We start from the raw sequence: 20444 nt of genomic DNA, 5'->3' as shown, positions 1-20444 counted from the left end.
AGACAGAAGGAGAAAGACAGTGGGATCCCCATCTGCCTCTCCTGCCTGATCCTTCTTCATACCAAATTCACCTGGAGAGAAATAATATGATTGTTCTTCATTTTCATTATTTCAGGTGGTGCATTAACCCTTTTTTTCATTTATCTCCTCAAACAAGGTACCTTTATGTGCTGTTCTCTGAAGATGAACTGCTGTCTCCAGAACACTGGGTATTCAACACAGAGGCCCATCCTCTGCCTATAATACAAAGGAACACACAAGAACAAGTGATCACAAATGATCAGTAAACAAATATACCCTGAAGAAGGGTTAACCTTTATCAGTCTTTTGGGTTGAGATGCATTTCCTTTCCAGTAAAGGACCTTTATCGATTTAGATAGAAATGGGTTAAGAGTCAGCAGTGTAATCGATGTGTTATGGTGTTTGATCTGCTCTGGACACATTGATTTCCTCTGTGAGGAGATGAGTGGCCCTATTGGCTGCTTGTCAGGGGCCACGCTGAAAGTAAAGTCTCAAATATATTACTTGTCCACAAGGCTTGAATGAGGGAGAATGCAAGGATCAATTTGACTCTTCTTTCTGACCAAAGGATTAAAATTTCATAAGTGTAAAGGCTGTTACTTTGCTTTCTTCTCACTTTATAAAAGAAATTGTGTAAAGCAAAGTAAATGCATATTCAGTTCTTTATATTCGTAATTAAACTAGCATCTTTCTGGTACTATGACCAAATATTGCATTGACACCATGATCTAGAGATTCTGAGGTTCCATTACTCATTGACTAGGCCTTTCATTTTCTCTGTTGGGTCGCTGATTGGTGTATTTGTATAAAATGTTTCTATGTGGTACCTTAACATGTTTGTTAATTATTTATCTTAAATAAATTAACAAATGTGCTAAACAATGAGGATAAGAATATAACTAAATTAGTCAACAGTGTTTGAAGAAAGAATATAAGAAATGAAATATTAACAACTTGAAATTCATCTTGAGTAGTAGCAGTTTTGTCTTGCCATTTACATTCTGTCCACCTTACACTAATGCCCAAGGCAAATTTCACAATTTAAATGTTATTTTTTATTTTTCACATCGAATACTTTTCAATCAATACAAACTGAACCAAAATATCCTGAAGTATTGGTAGTGAAATTGGGCACTGCCAGCAGCATGAAGTGGATGCTTAGTAAATTGGCAGCTAAAGTTTCACCTCTCCTGATATTCTTTACACTAAGGTTCACAGAACAAGAGTTCAGACACTTTTTTGGAGATTGATTTTCATGTCCCACTCGGCTTTTACTTGATTTGGAATTCAAAAGCTTTGCAACATTTTCCAAGTTAACAGAAAATTTAAAACTGGCGCAGTGAAAAATATCATCTATGAATTTGCTGCAAACCATTTTTTGCACTGCTGGCATACACCAGTTTCACCCCCATTTTGTTTTACGTCAGCAGTTTTATTTGATAATTATGGTCAAGAAGAAAATCATTTTGTGTGGTGCTAATTTGATCTCAATCAAACTTTACCAGATAACCATGTAACTTCTAATCAAAGGTATCTATCTTAGGCATAACTGAGGTGCAATATACACTTACGTCAATCTGTTACATATTTACATTCATTCTGTCTCATTTACAATTTTATGTATGCAATTATGGCACTTATTTTATTCTTGATTATTTTACATTGTTCTGATCAAGTCATACGTTTATACTGTTTGGGCCTAAGCTCAGTTATACATTAATGTCAATTATATTATATTTATACAATTTGATTCCAATGTACATTAGAACAATTACAAACATGAAAATGACAGCCAGAAAAAGACTCATGGGTGTATATAGCTTGTTCCCCACATTATGCATCACAATACGTTCACTTCACACCAACTCAGTGCCATGTCTCCTTGGAGAGGTAAAAGCAAAACTAAAACCCCAAGCCTATCATGGAGAGATCTGAAAATTTTCTCTCTGAGCCCCTTAAGCAATCAAAATTAGTCCAGGAGATCACATTGTCCTGAACTACATTATACCATAGTCTGCCTTTTGTTTAATTATTCTGATTAAAGAATTACATGGCTCAAACAAAGAACTCTCAGTTGATTGGGCCTGTGTTTGTGCTTATTTAAGTACATAACTTTTGTATCATTTTATGTTCTTACTATTCAAATGCGTTTCCAAATCCATTTTAAATGATGCCTGAGTCAACATACATGAATCATTACCTCTTCTAATAATAACTGTGAAAAATACTTACCACTTGCCCTTCTATTGGTAATTTTGAGTCTAAGTCCCTTGCAACTAGTTCACAATGAGTGAAAACAAACTTTTATTACTCTGTAATGTTCATAATTTTGAAAACCTTCTTCAGATCTGCCAATTAAGTTTTCCCCTTCCAGTGAAAAAAATGACCGTTTTTCGTGACATCCTTTTATACAAGTTCTCATTCCAAGTGACATTCAAGTAGGCCTCCATTGTTTCTTTCCATGACTCACCCTTCCAATAAAGTCCATACCGCATTCAGTACTTTAACTATACCCTTACCAGTGTTTTGAAAAACTGCAACATTATTTCAGTTTTTATATTTAGTATTGCTCTGCACAAAACCCCAGAATCTTTTATTGGGATGTAGTGGAAGGTGTAGTGATAGATATACGTTTCTTTATTTTAGGAGATGAGAGGATGCCTAGTTTTTAGCTGTGCATAATGAAGGGCATACATAGTATACTCACTTTTTATTGTTCAAAGGTCATGTTTCTAAAAGCACAAATTAGTAAATCATGCAAGGTTAAGATGACATGGCCCAGCTATATTTTGGCGAATCCTTTAAGTGTATGTGGCAGCTGCTATTACAGCTTTATTTGGACTAATTGCTATTATATTAATAGTGATTCAGTGTGAATTCAAAAATTTTAGAAATTATCATCAGTGGTCTTTGTGGACAAATGTATCATTATAATGGCCATACATAGGAATATAATTAACACCAATTTCTCTACACTCATAAAGTAAGAGGTAAATTTATTATGTAGTTAAAAGTCTACCTGAACATCCCTGATTCATTTTATAGATTTGGGTCCAGATTATTGGTTGTATTCTCCCATTTGAAGCAGTATATATGACATTTGTATCATAATCTATTAAAAATCTTGCAATATGGTATCATTTCCTGTCAAAATTAGTTCCTGCAATGCTTTCCTTATCACACCCGAGCTTACTCAAAGACTCCCTAACTCAAAGATAAATTAATATGTAAGAAATCTACACCAAACTAATTGCTAGACAATGCACCAAATAGTGTCAAACATCTAAATTTCTTTAAGAGGATATTCTCAGAATATTCTTATGATACAGATGTCAGGTGTATATGTTCACTTTTAGAATTCGCAATAATGCAGTGATCTTTTCAACATTTGCCTAAGTTTCTTTGTTCCTCTATTATGTAAAGAATGTTACCATCATAAGGGATCATTCGTATTACTTTTCTGCAAAATGTACTTTTTCTCAGTTCATTCCATTAAACTGTAGCTGCCATCTATCTGCCTACTCCCAGTCATAGGGAAGTCTTGCTAAAACTATACAACTATACTATTCAGACCACAGCTAGAATACTGTGAACAGTTTTGAGCTGCTTATCTAAGGAAAGACATGCTGGCATTGGAGGTAATCCAGCAAATGTTCACTAGGTGGATTCTGGGTATGGAGGAATCATCTTATGAGGAGAGGTTGAGGAAGTCAGTCCTGTACTCATTGGAGTTTAGAAGAATGAGAGGGCTACCTTATTGAAACGTATAAGATTCTTAAGAGACTTGATAGGGTAGATGCAGAAAGGTTGGTTCCCCCGGAGGGCATAAGCTCAGAATAAGGGGTTGCCCTTTTAAGAGTGAGATGAGGAGGAATTTTTTCTTCTTTCAGATTAGAGTTAATTTGTGGAATTCTTTACCACAGAGGGATGTAGAGGCTGGGTTGTTAAATATATTCAAGGCTGAGATAGATTTTTAATCAATTAGGGAATCAAGAGTTGTGGGGGAAAGGGCAGGAAAGTGGAGTTAAGGATTATCAGATCAGTCGTGATCTCATTGATCTCAATGGGCTGAATTGTCTGCTTCTACTCCTACATCTTGCATTCTGTGCATAAATTAGTCCCTCACTGATCGTAATCCAGAAATTTCAACATAATCCTCTTGTTCCTATATCCAATGTATTTCTACAACTGGGAAAAAAAAATGTTACAGCAAAACTTTTACACCAGTACTAACATCCTTGTAAACTGAGGAACATCCATTTGTTCCTTGCATTCTATACCCTCACCACCTCACTGCCTATTTATATAACATTCCTTTTAGTACTATGTGCCTTAATGATCATAACAAGCCTTTTAAATGGCACCCTATCAAACATCCTTTGAAAGTCCAACATACACATTCTCTATATTTCCTTAATCTATGTAAATTCTTCAAATTAGTTCATTTAAAGTTGAGTGTATGGCATGGTTGACAGCTGCTACTAATCTCATGTTTTTTAATTCTTCATTCTAATGTTATGAATCCTAGTATTTTATCAATAACTGAGGCATGACTAACTCGCATACAATTTCCTGCTTTGTCCTATTTCCATTAGTTTTATTTTTCCCTGCTGATATATGTCTTTAAAAACTGGCAACTGTGTTTACTAATGCACAATCCAGTTAACGTAATTAAGAAAGATTATCGAGTTAAGCACAGTTACTGGATGAAATAATTACAAATCCTCGTATTATTTTGTGCATTACACTGAAAGGGAATAGTGTACTTGTTTTATTCAAGTTCTTTTGATGTTTAAAGTCATGAATAGGATGTAGTTTTTAATGAGCACAAGGTAGAGTTAAAGGCTTTGGTATTGTAACACAGATTTTTTGAACATGCTGAATACTTATGATACTGGACCTGGACTCTCCGCTCCAAAGAATTCTGCCATGAAATGAATTATATAATGTCATTCTTATTAGCTTGGATAAGCTATGTCCATCTAAATACTTTGAATGTTACAAGCCCAGTTTCTGAAAATGTACTGCTACTGCAGTTACAGCAATAGCATGCTCAACTCCATATGCACCACAATCTTAAAGTGCTGAGATCTGCTGAGATATCCTGTTCCTTTGTTCTATTAATTGCCTACTTAACCTCCCAGGATGAGAGTCCTATTTATCTGACTTCTCAGCAAATTATAATGCTGGTTACTTACTCATTTTCTTCTGAATGCACTTAAAAACCTTTTACACAATTCCTTTCAATGCTTGTTGATATTCTTTCCCCAGGCATTTTTTAACCTACCCTCTTACTTTAGTTTAATGCCCCCATCATTGAGTGACTCAGTGGACTTTAATAGTCCACATCCTAGAAGGAGACTTTTCTGTTCATGTCCTGGGAAAAGACCACTCATCGTGGATCCTAACCGTTTTTCATTCCATGGAGGATAAATATCTATTTCTAGGTTATCTCAGTGCACTTCAAAATCCCTTTCATCTGGACTGTAGGCAATAACATTGTGCTTATGTGGTCTGTGCTTAACACACAGCTTGCATAGTTTCTTTGCTTTAATACTGTGCTTACTTGATCTTGATGCATTAATGCTCCACTCACTAGGTCTGTCACTTTGATAGTCCCCTCAGCTGGGTATTAGTGTGGTTTAATAGTTTGCTTACCTAGTCAGGCACTTTAATAATCTTCTCCCTCTCTCCTCCCTGCAACCCCCCAATCTCCATCCAAACTTTGGTTTCAGTGCAGTTCAGTACTCTGCTTAAAAACCAAAAGAACTGCGGATGCTGTAAGTCAGGAACAAAAACAAAGTTGCTGGAAAAGCTCAGCAGGGCAGGCAGCATCTGTGAAGGAGAAAACAGAGTTAACCTTTCGGGACTGGTGACCCTTCCTCAGAACTCAGTTCTGAGGAAGGGTCACCAGACCCGAAACGTTAACTCTGGTTTCTCCTTCACAGATGCTGCCAGACCTGCTGAGCTTTTCTAGCAACTTTGTTTTTGTTCAATACTCTGCTTACTCGGTCAGTCCACTTTAATACTCTCCACAACCGGTCAGTGCACTTTAATAAACTTTAGTATATCTGGGAGCTATCTTAAGGCTTTTCCTTCAAGCAGCAACTTACTACTATATTTGTTGAAACATGTTTTCTTTCTCCTCTTGCTCCAGTCTAACCAGAGTACACATCACCCATACTGGTGTCAGACAACGCTTTCCTTACCAGATTGATTGTATTTGCTGAAAGAATAACCCAGGCATAAGTTATCCTTTGATTTTATGCTGGATGTCTAACCCATACTCAGCACTTTGCTGTGCATTGTTTCTCAGTTAGGGAACTGAAGATTGATGATCAAACAATTATCTCTTTTTAAATGGACTTTGGATTGCATTCCTCTCATTTTACACAGTGTAGCATCCATTATCAGAAGTGGACCCAATATCATATTGATTCGATGCTCATTGGGTATTTTTGGCAGTTGCCTGAAGGAAAACATGCTTCATGGAATTGCTTTCTGTATATTTTTGAAACAGCTTGTGCTTATCCTGTCCAACAGTTCATGACGTGAACAGTTGGCAAGGAACTTTCACAAATATTATTTAAAGGAATCTTGAACTCCATTAAATTAAGTGCCTGATTAGTTATTTTACCCTACCACTTCTTTGACGACAGTTAGGATGTGAAAATGCTTTGCAAGAAGGAGTTTGTGGAGCTCCTGAACATTTCCTCAAAATTTTCTTACACTCCCAGACCAGAAGAGGAGTAGAAAGACCTATGAGACTGCAAGGGTGAAGGAAACAATGCTACTTTTTGTGAGGTGACAGTAGTTCATCACCTCGCCCATGTGGGTGCAAACAAAAAGCAAGGAGAGGGTGTTACAATTTACCTAGTTTTCTGGATTCTAGTTCATTCATAGACTGCACAACATAGATTTGTGCCCACCACCCACACATTCCAAATTAGCTCTGTGTTGGAGCAGGAATTGCTTCCGTTCACTCAATGTTCAATTTATTTGTATCACAAACAGCATTTCAGGCAGGTTTATGCTTATTTTCCTGTGTTACTTATTTGTTCCTATACTGCACCAGTTCCTAGTTCCCCCTTAGTTACAAACAGACTAACAAATAGCAGAGTGCTTTCTGAGGACAAAAGCTATTTCATATCTACTGGCTCATAATTCCTCTGAGGGCCCCCGAACACTAATGTAAGGTTTAGATTAACTAGATTGCGAAAACATTTTCCTGAAACAGTGGGTGGAATTTAGTGCCTTTTGCAAATTTTGTGGTGGGAGGATTAATTGGGTGAAGGGTAGTGGGAGGGGACCGTGCCTCCAGGGTGGAAAAGTCTATGGACAGCCTTTTGATCCTGCTAACAGTTGAGGCCCTTAAGTATGAACTACGAGCAAGAGTTGGTCATGCGGCCCTTTGGGCTTGCTCTGCCATTCGATAAAATCATGGCTGATCTAATTGTGTCTCTAAATTAAGAAGAGGTTGAGGTTAAGGGACGAGAAGATGTAGAGCACGATTCAGCAGAGCTGCAACTTGACAACTCTTAAGGCAGAAATTATTGATGAGAGATTCTTCTGACCTACATTCCCCTCCGCCAAGCACTAACATTTCCCCCTCCCATCTGATCCAAAGCTGACACAACCATGGCCCTCGAACTGTGACCCTTCATAGGTGTTACATGAGGAATACAACAATCAACAGCAAACTAAAAAAGTCGTATTTTGCTGTTCCAATAGACTCCAGCCTTAATTTGACAAATGGTTACATGATTACCTGTTTAAAGATGTATGCCTATTTAAAGACTCATGTAAAAGTAGTGTCTGACTTCTGTGCTTGCTTACCTATTCTAGTACTTTTATGAAGTATTTCCTTGTGGCAGATTGAGAGGTGAAACTGCTGAACTTGCATAGAGGCCATTTGAAATAGCTGTTATAGATTAGAAGTTCTGGGTGTTAATGGGTCAACTGTCAACAGCTGGAACTCAGCTTCGCACCTGTGTGTGTTTTCTATTTGTTTGGCAGCAACAAATGAACTGGTTGAGGGGTCAGGTGTGTTGAGATAAGGCAGAATATACCTCCCATGATGCTAATACCACTAGTGGGGTTAACTCCTGGCACTGACACTTTTCGGTGCAAGTTCAGAGTGTATATTTTGTGAGGTTTGGGATTCAAATGAGAAAAGTAAAAAAAGGTGGAAAACCCTGCAGGACTTGTCCTTCAGTCTTTCCAAAAGTAATGTTCCTGGCATTGCCTCCAGTGTAGAGAATACTACATAAGATGCAACCCTCCTCTTCTTGTTGCCTGCTTTTGTGTGCAAGGTTCGTCCTGCAAGAAGGAAAGCAATGTTTGTGTTTGAGCATTTGTGAGAAGGTGCATACTGGGTAAAACAATGTTGTTTTGTGTTAAAGATGGCAGCTCTGAGGAGGTGAGTGTTTTAATAGTGATGAGAGTATCAACAGTAGGAGCAGAAGAATCATGATGTGTGGAGAGAAATAGGGAGTGCAGTGGGTCCAGAAGTAATGCAAGATTAAGCAAAAAATATTGAGAGATATGAAGTAGAAGGCATATCTTTACTAGCCATGTGATGTCAGTGCACCATTGTCCTAGGGACACCAACTATGCACAAATATTTAAATGAATTAAGGGGACCAAATATGTCTGTGTGATTGAGTACATCCTTCCATGCAAAATCCATTCTGTGACTGCAAATGGTCTTAAAATCAGTTTCTGGTCTACCACGCCTAAAATATTTTCAATAACTTCAAGATCCCCAATCCTAGAATATATACCAAACTAAGTTTTGCAAGAGAAAGAATGTAGGCAAATAGAAATGAACTTTAGGTTATTGCTAAGCACTTAATATTAGCCAGGAGAAGGCAGGGTTCAGTGGTAGCTTCCATACCTCTGTACCAAGAGACCCATAGACTTCAAGCCAAGAAAACCCTTAAGCAAAATAATGGCCAGGACAAGCCATGAATTTCACTAGCAATAGGTTGAAAATGATGGGAAAACAGAAGGTGGAGCTAGGGTGGTATTGGAAGATTTAAAAACATCTTTCACTTTAAAGGAGCAGATTTTTTGATGGGCTGGGTCTTTTTTAGTGCTAATGAGCCTATCTTCCTGTGCAGTGATCTGCTGCTACTCCACCCTTTTTTCCAGCTATTTAGAAAACCAAAGAAACCAATGTCTGTGAAGTCAATTAGAAGTGCAATAATTTACCTTCACAGACCATTTGATATGACTAAAATGAGATCAGCTGCTTCTGCTCCATTTTACAATGTGTAAGTGTAGCTATTGGATAGAAGGGTTACAATTTAGAACACTTGACATTATCCTTGCTATTTCTTGGATTAGCTTGATCAAGTAGTGACACAGTTGCCCATTTGCACCTTTCCCAAATATGGAATTTTGAGCCCAACATCTGTAATGCACTCAAACTGTATGAGATAAACTCAAATTTGTTTCTACAGAGTTAGAATACGTCTAGAAGTTCCAAAATAGAGATGTTATTTCTGAGAAAGGAGATATTCTTGTAGACTAGTAGGGGTTTGGATAGCTCAGTTGGCTAGACAGCTGGTTTGAAATGCAGAGTGATGCCAACATCCTGGGTTGTCGTCAGTTCTTGCACCGCCTAAGGTTACCATGAAGGTCCCCATCTCAACCTAGCCTTTGCCTGAGGTGTTGTGAACCTTACATTAAACCACCACCAGTCATCTCTCTCTCTAATGAGTCCTCTGGAACTATGGCAGCTTTACTTTGTAGACTGCATTTCTGAAAAAACGTCAGATATAATTCAGGAAATTGTAGTCCACTTTGGTGATATTGTCAATTCATCTATTTTCTGTGCCCCACAATATTATTTGTTTCACCCCATTCCCTAAGATTTTCACTGCTAGATATTTGTTAAGTTGCTGTCCTTATTAATGTCTGTTCATCTTTTTGTTAATATTGTGTAGAAAAGGTGTGATTCAGTGTTTAATGTCCAATTATTTTACCTTAAGCAAATATTGGGAAAAGATAATGCATGAGATTCACCTCAAGACTGTTATTTTATTTTCAATCAATATTAAACATTATTAATAGTGATCAGACTAAATGTTACTAAATCTTCATAGGTATTTGTTCAAAGGGAAATAACTTCCTCCAGTAGCTGAATGCATAAATGTGCTCTGCATCACAAATGATGATGGATCTTTTCCTGTGTTTAGCCCTGGGTGCTGCAGACTGAAATCTGCGATTTGGAGCAGTTAACCTAGAATTGACTGGGGATGAAGCCAACATCTCTTTTGTTGCATGGCTCAGTTCCACACTAAAATCATAAAATAGTATGGTCCAGGTGAGGGCCTTTCAGCTCTTTCAAATGGTATTCCACTTAGTCCTGGTGACATGCTGTTTTCCCATATCTCTACAATTTTAATACCTTGCAGTATTTATCCAATTCCCCTTCGAAAGCTACTTTTGAACCTGTTTCATTACAAATTTACCTACCCATTGTATAAAAAATTCATGTTGCCTGTTGCTTTCCCAAACACTTTAAATCTGTGCCTTCTGGATTTTGATCTTTTACCTGTATTTTATGCACTTTTTAAGTCTCTGTCTAAGTTCTTAGCCTTGCTCCTTGCTACAAGGAGAACAACTCCAACTTTTCCAGCCTGTACAAGTAACTGTAATCTCGTTCCAGGAACAATTCTGGTAAATCTCTTCCATACTGTCACTAAAGCCTTCATGCACTTCCTAAAGTGTGGTGCTCAGAATTGGACACACTATTCTTGCTACTGCATAATTGATATTTTGGATAGGTTTGGCATAACTTCTGGACTTTTGTAAATTTTGCTTCCAAAAGGCTCAGGGTACTAGAGTTCTTGATTAACTGCTTTTTTTTAAACCTGTGCTTCCACCTTCAAAGATTTGTGCATAAATTCCCTCAGATTTCTGTCTTTTTGCACCCTTTTTAAAATTGAACTATTTCACATGTATTGTCTGTCCTCATTCTTCCACCAAAATTAGCCCTGCCCCAGTTAAATATTTTTATCCTAGATTGTTCTTTCTCCGTCTTCAGAACTCATTTAACCTTTATAATGCTATGCTCATGATTCTCAAGAAACAAGTTCACTGGAACTTTTCCGCTTGACCCACTTGATTTCCCCAGAACTAGATCCAGCAATACCAGCTTTCTGTCTTGAACAGGAACCACACTGATCAATGCACTTTGGACATGCCTTCTCTTCGCTTTTGTTAATACAATTATTATCCCATTTAATATTTGGGTCGTTTAAGTCTTCCATTGTCAGTTCAGCAAAAATAAGTTGCATTTATATAGCACCCTGGAAGTATACGATTCTTGCCTATTTCAATTTCCTTGCAAATGTTCTTTTCTATCTCCTTCATACTGAATATTTGTGGCTTATAAAATACCCTAAGTAACATTATGGGTACCAGGTTGGAAAATAAAATTAGTGTAGAAGTTCTGCCATAATCTTACTGAATGGTGGAGCAGACGAGGCCATGGAATCTATTGCTTTACTTTCTTAACAGCTCGTCTATTGTTTTTTTGCCTCCAAGCAAATGAATTTTATCTTAAACACTGTTTCTTTCTAGCACTGTAATAATTTCCATTATAGAAACTGCTACCAAAGCAGTCTGTTTATGATTCAACATTTTTGGAAACTAATTCCTTTTTAAAAATGCATTCTGTGAGCAGAGTTTAGTCTGAACTTTTATTGATTGTTTTATCTATTATTGATTGACAATAAAATAGTTGTGCAGCCGTAAATTTCACAGATGATTGCCATCTCTTGAATATGATGTAATGATAGAATCATTTGAATTAAGAAACCTTTCAAAGTGTCTCTTAAATAATTTCCTGTTAAACTAATCAGTTAAGTAAAATCTTGAGCCCATAATATTATTTTTAAAATATGGAAATAAGGTATAGATTTCTGTTATCTTATACCATTACTCCAGTAACAAGTTACACTGACCCAGACTGATATATTGATATGTCAGAATAATTGCTGACCAAACAAGTGCATGTATTGATTCGTTGATATCAGTAATAATTGTTGTTTGTGTGCATTTTGCATTGATTCCTTAAATGTAAGGTCCACGACTGGTTAATGTTTACATAGTAAAGAATAAGCAATAATCTGAAGCACATGGAATGCGTATTCATATCTATGAGGCATGCAAAGCAGAAAAATTGAAATATTTTCCTTTTAGCAGCAATTATTTTGCTATTAACATTTGGGGCTAAGTGTCTAGTTGTCCCCCAATCATTTCACATTTTAGATTTCATAACACAGTCTCCAGCAAGCTGACATACATTAAATTTAAATCCATTGCACTTGATTCCAATAGAAATATCTGTAAGCTACAACTGTTGGAACCTTTTTGCTTTGGATTATATGTTTACAGCGTCTGAATCAAGTGTGCATGGGATTTGTATTAGTGCTGTGTCACCTTAGCAATGTGTACGTCATTCAGTTCTCTTTGAGATATGCCTTGTTAAAATCTGCACTTGTCAAGTGCTGCCATATTAAGAATATTGTTTCCTGGTTGAGTCATTGTTAAATAAAGTGATTCTGTTATGGAGTAGTATATCTTTACTGTATAATTCACATATTATACACAGCCAGTATATTCTCTTAAGAAAAGCAACAGGCTATACAAAGACTAATTTCATTTTAATATCCTGATAATTAGCAAAAGCTTTTTGCACTAGTTTACTCATACAATTCATTGTACAGGTCTGAAGACTGATTGCAATACAGTGCATACAAACTGAATTATGTGATTTATACAGTTAAGGAAATTACTAACTATAGTTTTGCAAAGTGCAAGATGGAGGAGTTGAATGAACTGAACAAATCGATTTGTATTTGATTGCTGTAATGACTTTATGACGAGGGATTCAAGCTGGAATAAAGAGAGGGCACAACATTTTATGTTGTGTGACCTTTAAATTTCTTGGGTATACTTATATGTTATTTTCCCTTAAGACTATATATATACAGTTTGCTTTTGGATTTGTATTGAAAAAATTGTGATTTCATTTTATCTTAAAATTGTAATGGAAGCTACCTTGCAAGATTGCAGTTACACAATGGATGCAAAACTGATGTGAACTTTTTCTAGTGGTTTAATATATGTAATTTTTCCAACTCATCAAAGACCAAAATATGTAATAAATTTGGTATATTTAACTAATATCCTTTATAATGAAAGATTGATATATTATCACCTGTGTAATCAAACTCTGTTCTGGTATCCGATAATTGCACATTTTTATTTATGATTCTTTACTTTCTTAGCTGTAATACCTGTTTAAATTAATACAACTCTACTTTTCTGCAAATCTTTATCATTGTTATATCTTGTGTGACATTTGATTTACATTTTTCAAAGTACAAATATGGTTTCTTCACAAGTTTTAACTATAAACTGAGTTAAATTCTTATAATGATGCATACCAGTCAGAGGGGAGAGTGAGAAGCCGGAGGTGGTTGTACACATTGGTAAGAACGATATAGTTAGCAAAAGGGTTGAGGCTTTGCAGAATGAATATAGGAAGTTAGGTAGGAGGTTAAAAAGCAGAATGTTAAAGGTAGTAATCTCTGGACTACTTCCGGTGCTGGATGCTAGTGAGAGTAGGAATAAAAAGATAGGGCAGATAAATCAGTGGCAGAGGAGATGTTACAATGGGCAAGGATTCAGATTTTTGGATCATTGGGATCTCTTCTGGGGCAGAAGATACCTGTTCAAAAGGGCCTGAACTGGAGGAGGACTGATGTCATGGAGGGAGATTTGCTAGTGCTACTTGAGAACCTTTAAACTAATATGGATGAGGAGTGGGGCATCCTAAGTAATAGTGAAAAGTAGACAGAGGAGAATGATTCAGAAGTTAAAGAAAGCAAGTTAATTAGACAAGACAGGCAAGAGCAAGTCAGAAAATGAGGTAACTCTGAAGAACTAAACTGCATTTATTTCAATGCAAGGCATCTGACGGTTAAGGCGGGTGAACTCAGCATGTATGGGAACATGGGACTGGGACATCCAGCAGTTACAAAAACATGGCTGAGGGAGGGACAGACTAGCAGCTCAATGTTCAGGGGTTTGGATGCAATAGGAAAGATAGAAATGGAGGCAAGAAAGGAGGGTTGTGGAATTTTTGATTAGGGTAAACATTACTGCTGTACTTAGTATATTCCTGAGGGATCGTCCAATGAAGCTATATGGATGGAATTCAAAAATAAGGAGGAGATGATCACCTTGATGGGATTGTACAATAGACCGCCAATAGCCAGAAGGAAACTGAAGACCAAATATCTAAAGAGATCTCAGATATGTGTAAGAATAATAGGGTTGTAATAGTGGGGGATTTTAACTTTCCAAACATAGACTGGGATTGCCATTGTGTTAAGGGCTTGGATGGAGAGGAATTTGTTAAACGTGTTCAAGAACATTTTCTTTATCAATGTGTAGATGTACCTACTAGAGAAAGAGCAAAATTTGACCTTCTCTTGGGAAATAAGGCAGTGCAAGTGACTGCGCACTTTGGGGCCAGTGATCAAAATTCTATTAGTTTTAAAATAGTTATGGAAAAGGATAGGCCTTGTATAAAAGTTTAAATCTTTAATTTAAGTAAGGCCAATTTTGACAATATGAGACAGGAACTTTCAAAAGTTGATTGGAGTAGACTATTCACAGGAAAAAGAGGCTGGTAAGTGAGAGGCTTTCAGAGTTCAGAGGCATTATGGTACTGTTAAGAATGAAGGGTAAGACTGGTGGAAATAGGGAACAATGGATAAATAAATACATTGAGGTTCTGGTCAAGGATAAGAAGGAGTCATATATTAGGTGTAGACAACTGGGATCAAATGAATCTCTTGCAGAGTATAAGGGGTGTAGGGGCATTCTCAAGAGGGAAATCAGGAGAGCAAAAAGGGAACATGAGGTAGCCTTAGCAGACAAGGTTAAGGATAATCCAAAGATTTTAAAAGTAAATTAAGAGCAATTAATGAGCGAATAGAGCTCCTTAAAGATCAATGAGGTCATCTATGTGTGGAACCACCAGAGCTGGGAGAGACACTAAATGAATATTTCATGTCAGTATTTACTGTGAGAAAGACATGGATGCTAGGGAACTTGGGGAAATAAACTTGATATCTTGAAAACAGTCCATATTACAGAAGAAGAGCTGCTAGAGGTCTTAAAAAAACATAAAGGTTGGTAAAACTCTGGGACCTGATCAAGTGTCTCCTCGGACAGTGTGGGAAGCTAAGGAAGAAATTGTGGGGCCCCTAGCAGATATATTTGTTACACCTACAGCCAGGGGGTGAGGTGTCAGAGGACTGGAGAATGGCTAATGTTGTGCCTTTATTTAAGAGAGGTTGTAAAGAGAAGCCTGGGAACAATAGACCTATCAGTCTGACATCAGTGGTGGGCACATTGTTGGAGAGGATTCTGAGAGATAGGATTTACATGCATTTAGAGAGGCTAGGGCTCATTAGGGATAGTCAGAATAGCTTTGTGTACGGAAACTCATATCTCACAAACTTGAGTTTTTTGAGGATACGACCAAAAAAATAGATGAGGGCAGAGTTGTAGACATTGTCTACATGGACTTTAGTAAAGCATTTGACAAGGTTCCGCATGGTGGACTGGTTATTAAAGTTAGATCACATGGGATTCAATGTGAGCTTGCCAGTTAGAATCAAAATTGGCTCGATGGTAGGAGACAAACGGTTGTGGTGGCGGGTTGTTTTTTGGACTGGAGGCCTGTGACCAGCACTATCCTGCAGAGATCAGTGCTGGGTCCACTCTTGTGTGTCATTTATGTAAACAGTTTGGATGGGAATTTAGGAGGCATGATTCGCAAGTTTGCGGATGTCACCAAAATTGATGGCATAATGGACAGTGAAGAAAGTTATCTAAGATTACAAAGAGATCTTGATCACTTGGGCCATTGGGTCAAGGAGTGGCAGATGGATTTTAATTTGAATAAATGTGAAGTATTGCATTTTGGTAAGATGAAGAAGGGCAGGACTTTTTTAGTTAATGGTAGGGCCCTAGATAGTGTTGTTGAACCAAGACACCCAGGGGTTCGGGTCCATAGTACTTTGAAAGTTGCATCACAGTTAGAGAGGATGGTAAAGAAGCTGTTTATCACACTTGCCTTCATTGATCAAACCACTGAGTCTAGGCGTTGGAACGTCATATTGTGGTTGTACAGGACATCGGTGAGGCCACTTTTCGAGTACTGTGTATAATTCTGGTAGCCCTGCTATAGGAAGGATGTTATTAAATTGGAGAAGGTTCAGAAAGATGTTCAAGGATTTTGCTGGGACTGGAGGGTTTGAGTTGTAAGGACAGGCTGGAAAGGCTAGGACTTTTTTCACTGGAGCAGAGGAGGTTAAGGCATGACCTTATACAGATTTATAAAATCATGAGGGCATAGATAAGATAAATAATAAACAACTTTTCCCTAGGGCAGGAGAATTCAAAACTAGAGGGCACATCTTTAAGGTGAGAGAAGAAAGATTTATAAGGGAGGCTGGTTCGTATGTGGAATGAACTGCCAGGGGAAGTGGGAGATGCAGGGAAAGTTACAACGTTTGGAAAACATTTGGACAGGTATGTAAATAAGAAACGTTTAGAGGGATATGGGCCAAACGCAGGCTAGTGGGTCTAGTTTGGGAAAACTTTGTTGGCATGGACGAGTTGGAACAAAAGGTCTATTTCCGTGCTGTATGACTTTATGACATAAATATGCCATATTTAAATGAAATCATCAAATACAGAACTCTGTTTATTCAAATAGCTGGCTAATTCTCACTTAGATTGTTCCATATTGTCTGCCTCCCAGGACATTTTATTCTACATATTCACTGCCGTGAATCAATTCTGGGTGGTTTATTATCCCCTCCATCATGATGTCTTCTAAAAGCATGCAGCCAGACAACATTTAGATATGGATTGGTAAATCACAATTAACATTTGTGCTACACAAGTATCAATAACAACAATCTCCAACAATAAAATCTAAATCTCTTTGACATTAAATTTCAGTACTGCCACTGAATGCCCCACTATTAATATCCTGGAAATTGTAATGACCAGAAAATTAATTGCAAAATCATAAATACAGTGGCTATAGGAGCAGGTGAGAGGCTGGAGGTTCTGTGGCAAGTAACTCTCCAAAGATTCTCTACAATGCTCAAGTTTGGTGTGTTTTGGAATTCTGCATCTAGATTGGTAAAAACCACTTGATTTTATTACCTCTACCTCACTCCCGCCACCAGCAAAGCACAGTGCCATCTACAAGATTCTGTGCCATCTGCAAGAAGCTGAAGCAACTTGCCAAGTCTCCTTTGACAGCACACTACAAATCCACAACCCAGAAGAACAAGAGCAGCAGACATGTAGGGGAAACACCAGCTGTAAGTTGCCCTCAACAACATCTACCATAAATATTATTGTTATCTCTCTGCTGTCACCAGGTCAAAGTCCTGGATCTCTGTCCCTACTAGTACTATGAGTACCTGCATCACATGATTGCAATAATTTTAGAAGATGGTCACCATCTCCATGTCAAATGTAATTAGGGACAGGGATTAAGTGTATTGGATAAAAAAAATTCTTCTTTTCAGTGCTCTTGAGAATTTCTTAAGGCCTGCATTTTGTTTTTCAGTGACACCCTTTTGGTTTTCAGGGACTCATTTCTCATTCTAATCAGTTCCATTATTTAATACATTTGGCTGACATCATTTCAGTAAATGACCGAATTGAATTTTATTTGAGTTCTTTAGTTAGATAAGGTAGAACAAATAGCAAACACTATTTTTTAATATATATAATAAATAAATCTTTTTAACTAGAAAAGCTGTTGAAAACCTCATTCAAACCTTCATTATCTCTTAGACTATATTCCAACACATTTTGGTATGGCCTTCCATGCCCTTATTATTCTTGACGTCATCCAAAACTCTGCTGCCTGCGTTTTAATTCACAGCATTCCATTCTCCCATCACCCCCATGCCCACTGACCTGCATTGCATAGATATCTTCAGATGCAGCCACCAGGGAGACTACATCCCAGACCATTCTGTTTTTGAGCCACTTGTTCTGAGCTGTCAACATCCAGGGTGTTGTTTGTCCTGTGTTCTGAACTACTGGCCTTTGCATATGTGCACTGCATATCCCTCCCTGTTGCCTGCTCCACTGCTTTCAGGTTTGCAAGCAAGCATCCCCCCCACCAGTCTTACAGTTTCACTGGCATCACCTAGGTTGCAATGCCACCACAACCCTTAGCTTCACCCTGGCAGCCATACCAAACCAGATAAATTATTGCTTCCTCACAGGGAACAGAAAATTGCTTGTTCCAAATTTGCCAGGAGCACAATAGTAGACTATTTAGCCAATTTTTTTCTTGGTGCCCTTTGCTCTATCTGTACGGCTTCAAGGTGACCTGTGATAAGCTCTGTGCACTTTTCCTTTTCCAATAAGCACAAACAACATAGAACTTTCCTTGTGATCTTTTTATTGTGCATTGAATTCTAATTATTTTAAATGAATTGCCACTTTCAAATCAAATGAAGAACATGCCATTTTCTTTTCCATGTCTCTAAAACTCTCACAAAAAGATTTTACAAAGATCACTGGTCAGCAGTGTGAAATGTATTGTGAGCATAGAACATAGAACAGTACAGCATGTAATGTGTTACTAATTCTCATTCCAAGCTTAAGTTAGTCAATCAAAAAGATCACAGTTCTCCCCATGTCATAAAGTAAGCAACGCATAACTTATAAAAAACATTTTGTTGCACTCACAGAACATTAAAGCCCCATTCGTAAGTGATCAGAATACAAGCAAAACCCATATTGTTCATGAAATGAAAAAAATGAATATATAAAATAAGTTTTAAATTGTTCTATACTCTCGGTTATTGTATATTCACCAATAACCTGTCATCTTAATGAAAAATTAACATTGAATTAAAAGCAGAAGTAGGTCACTCAGCCCTACAAGCCTGCTCTGCCGCTCAATGAGATCATGGCTAATCTGATATATTGAAAAGGAAAAGCTACATTTAAGTATTTAGGACCTACAATATTTTTTATCTATTTAACTGAGAAGTCCCCAAGGTTTAGCTTCATTGGAAATTCTTGGCTCATGAAGCCTCATGCCAGGAGTGTGCATTTATAAAATAAAATGCCCCTTCTGAAACACCAGGACCTTCATTCACTGCTTCACTAAACAGGCAAAATATCCTTTGGATTGCACAAATTTTTGCTCAATAATGGTGTGCTGCTTGTTGACAAATTGATTTAGCTTGAAATACAGAGATTGATGAAAAAGAACTATATTAAATAGAGAAGTCAATGCTGGCCTGTGTGCCAAGTCACATTCTTTTCACAAATGTTTGCTGAGCAAACATTTAGGAAAATAATTAGGAATCTGGAAAAAGAATATACCTGATCTCCCACCTTTGCTGCTCCTCCAATCATAGATTCTGTTCCTGGAGAAACAGCCAGATCAAGAGAGACAAATTCTGTGACTGGAGGGAAAGCTCATCATATATTCTGACTTTCCCAAGTGTAGGAGTGACATTATTTTCAGTAGTCACTCCGTGATTGACTTTTCCGAGACTTTTTAGTGGTTTTCAAAAATGAATTCTCCCTTTAATTCCATGAATTTTGAACTCTGTAGCTTTCATCTGTGAAAACAGATGCAAAAGCCATCATGGCAAAAATTCCAAAAGTAGTCAGGAACTACAGGCCCTGCTCCCAAACCCAACATCTCTTACTTTTGTGGAGGCAGTCTGTAATTCATGCATGTGAAGTGATATTGTTTCTTGGATCAAGGACCACTGCCAGTAAAATATGGTCCAAATCCTGCCCTATTTGTTAGCTGATTTAACATATACCACAAAGACTAGGTTCTTTTTAAGTCAGATATCTTGAGATTATTAACAATACTAATTAATTACATTTATTATATCTCAGACTTTCATTGTCAGGACTGACTGCAGTAATACACTGGCAATCAAACCGTACTACTACTGGAGTTATCACAAATCCAGAAAGATTTCATGAAACTATCTAAAGTCTCTAATTTACCTGACTCACAAGCTCAGGTTAAAAGAAGGCACTCACCAAGTTTCTATACTTAACCAGAAAATAACTGTTAGAAATAAATTATCTTTAACCAGTGGCAATCAGGAAATATGAATTGCTAAGTTAAAACTCTTCTATCACTTAAAACCTGTCCCTTCCCAAAACTCCCCTCTGCCTCCTTCATAAACAGACAAAATCAGATGAAACATTGATAAGAAGTGTGAAAAAGGGGAAAAAATCATGAAGGCAGTTCAATGGCACCAAACTGGGCCACAGGATTTCTTCCTTTTCCTTTTAGTTATTTTTCAATGAGA

At 37.3% G+C, this 20444-nt stretch overlaps 1 protein-coding gene across 1 annotated transcript in view; it reads left to right on the top strand.

Moving 5' to 3' along the window:
• The window catches only part of LOC109930822 (mannosyl-oligosaccharide 1,2-alpha-mannosidase IA-like), a 119901-nt gene extending 116133 nt beyond the window's left edge, over window positions 1-3768 (top strand). The window contains exon 12 of the mRNA XM_048612928.1: window positions 158-3768. Within this exon, the coding sequence (XP_048468885.1) occupies window positions 158-287 (130 nt within the window). The 3' untranslated portion in view covers window positions 288-3768. The remainder of the gene's footprint in view (window positions 1-157) is intronic.
• Window positions 3769-20444: the final 16676 nt, after the last annotated feature.

This window comes from Rhincodon typus, chromosome 27, assembly GCF_021869965.1.
Source record: "Rhincodon typus isolate 14 chromosome 27, sRhiTyp1.1, whole genome shotgun sequence".
Lineage (NCBI taxonomy): Eukaryota > Metazoa > Chordata > Chondrichthyes > Orectolobiformes > Rhincodontidae > Rhincodon > Rhincodon typus.
Note: the sequence above shows the minus strand (reverse complement) of the source record. Positions and strands in the feature narration are given on the sequence as shown.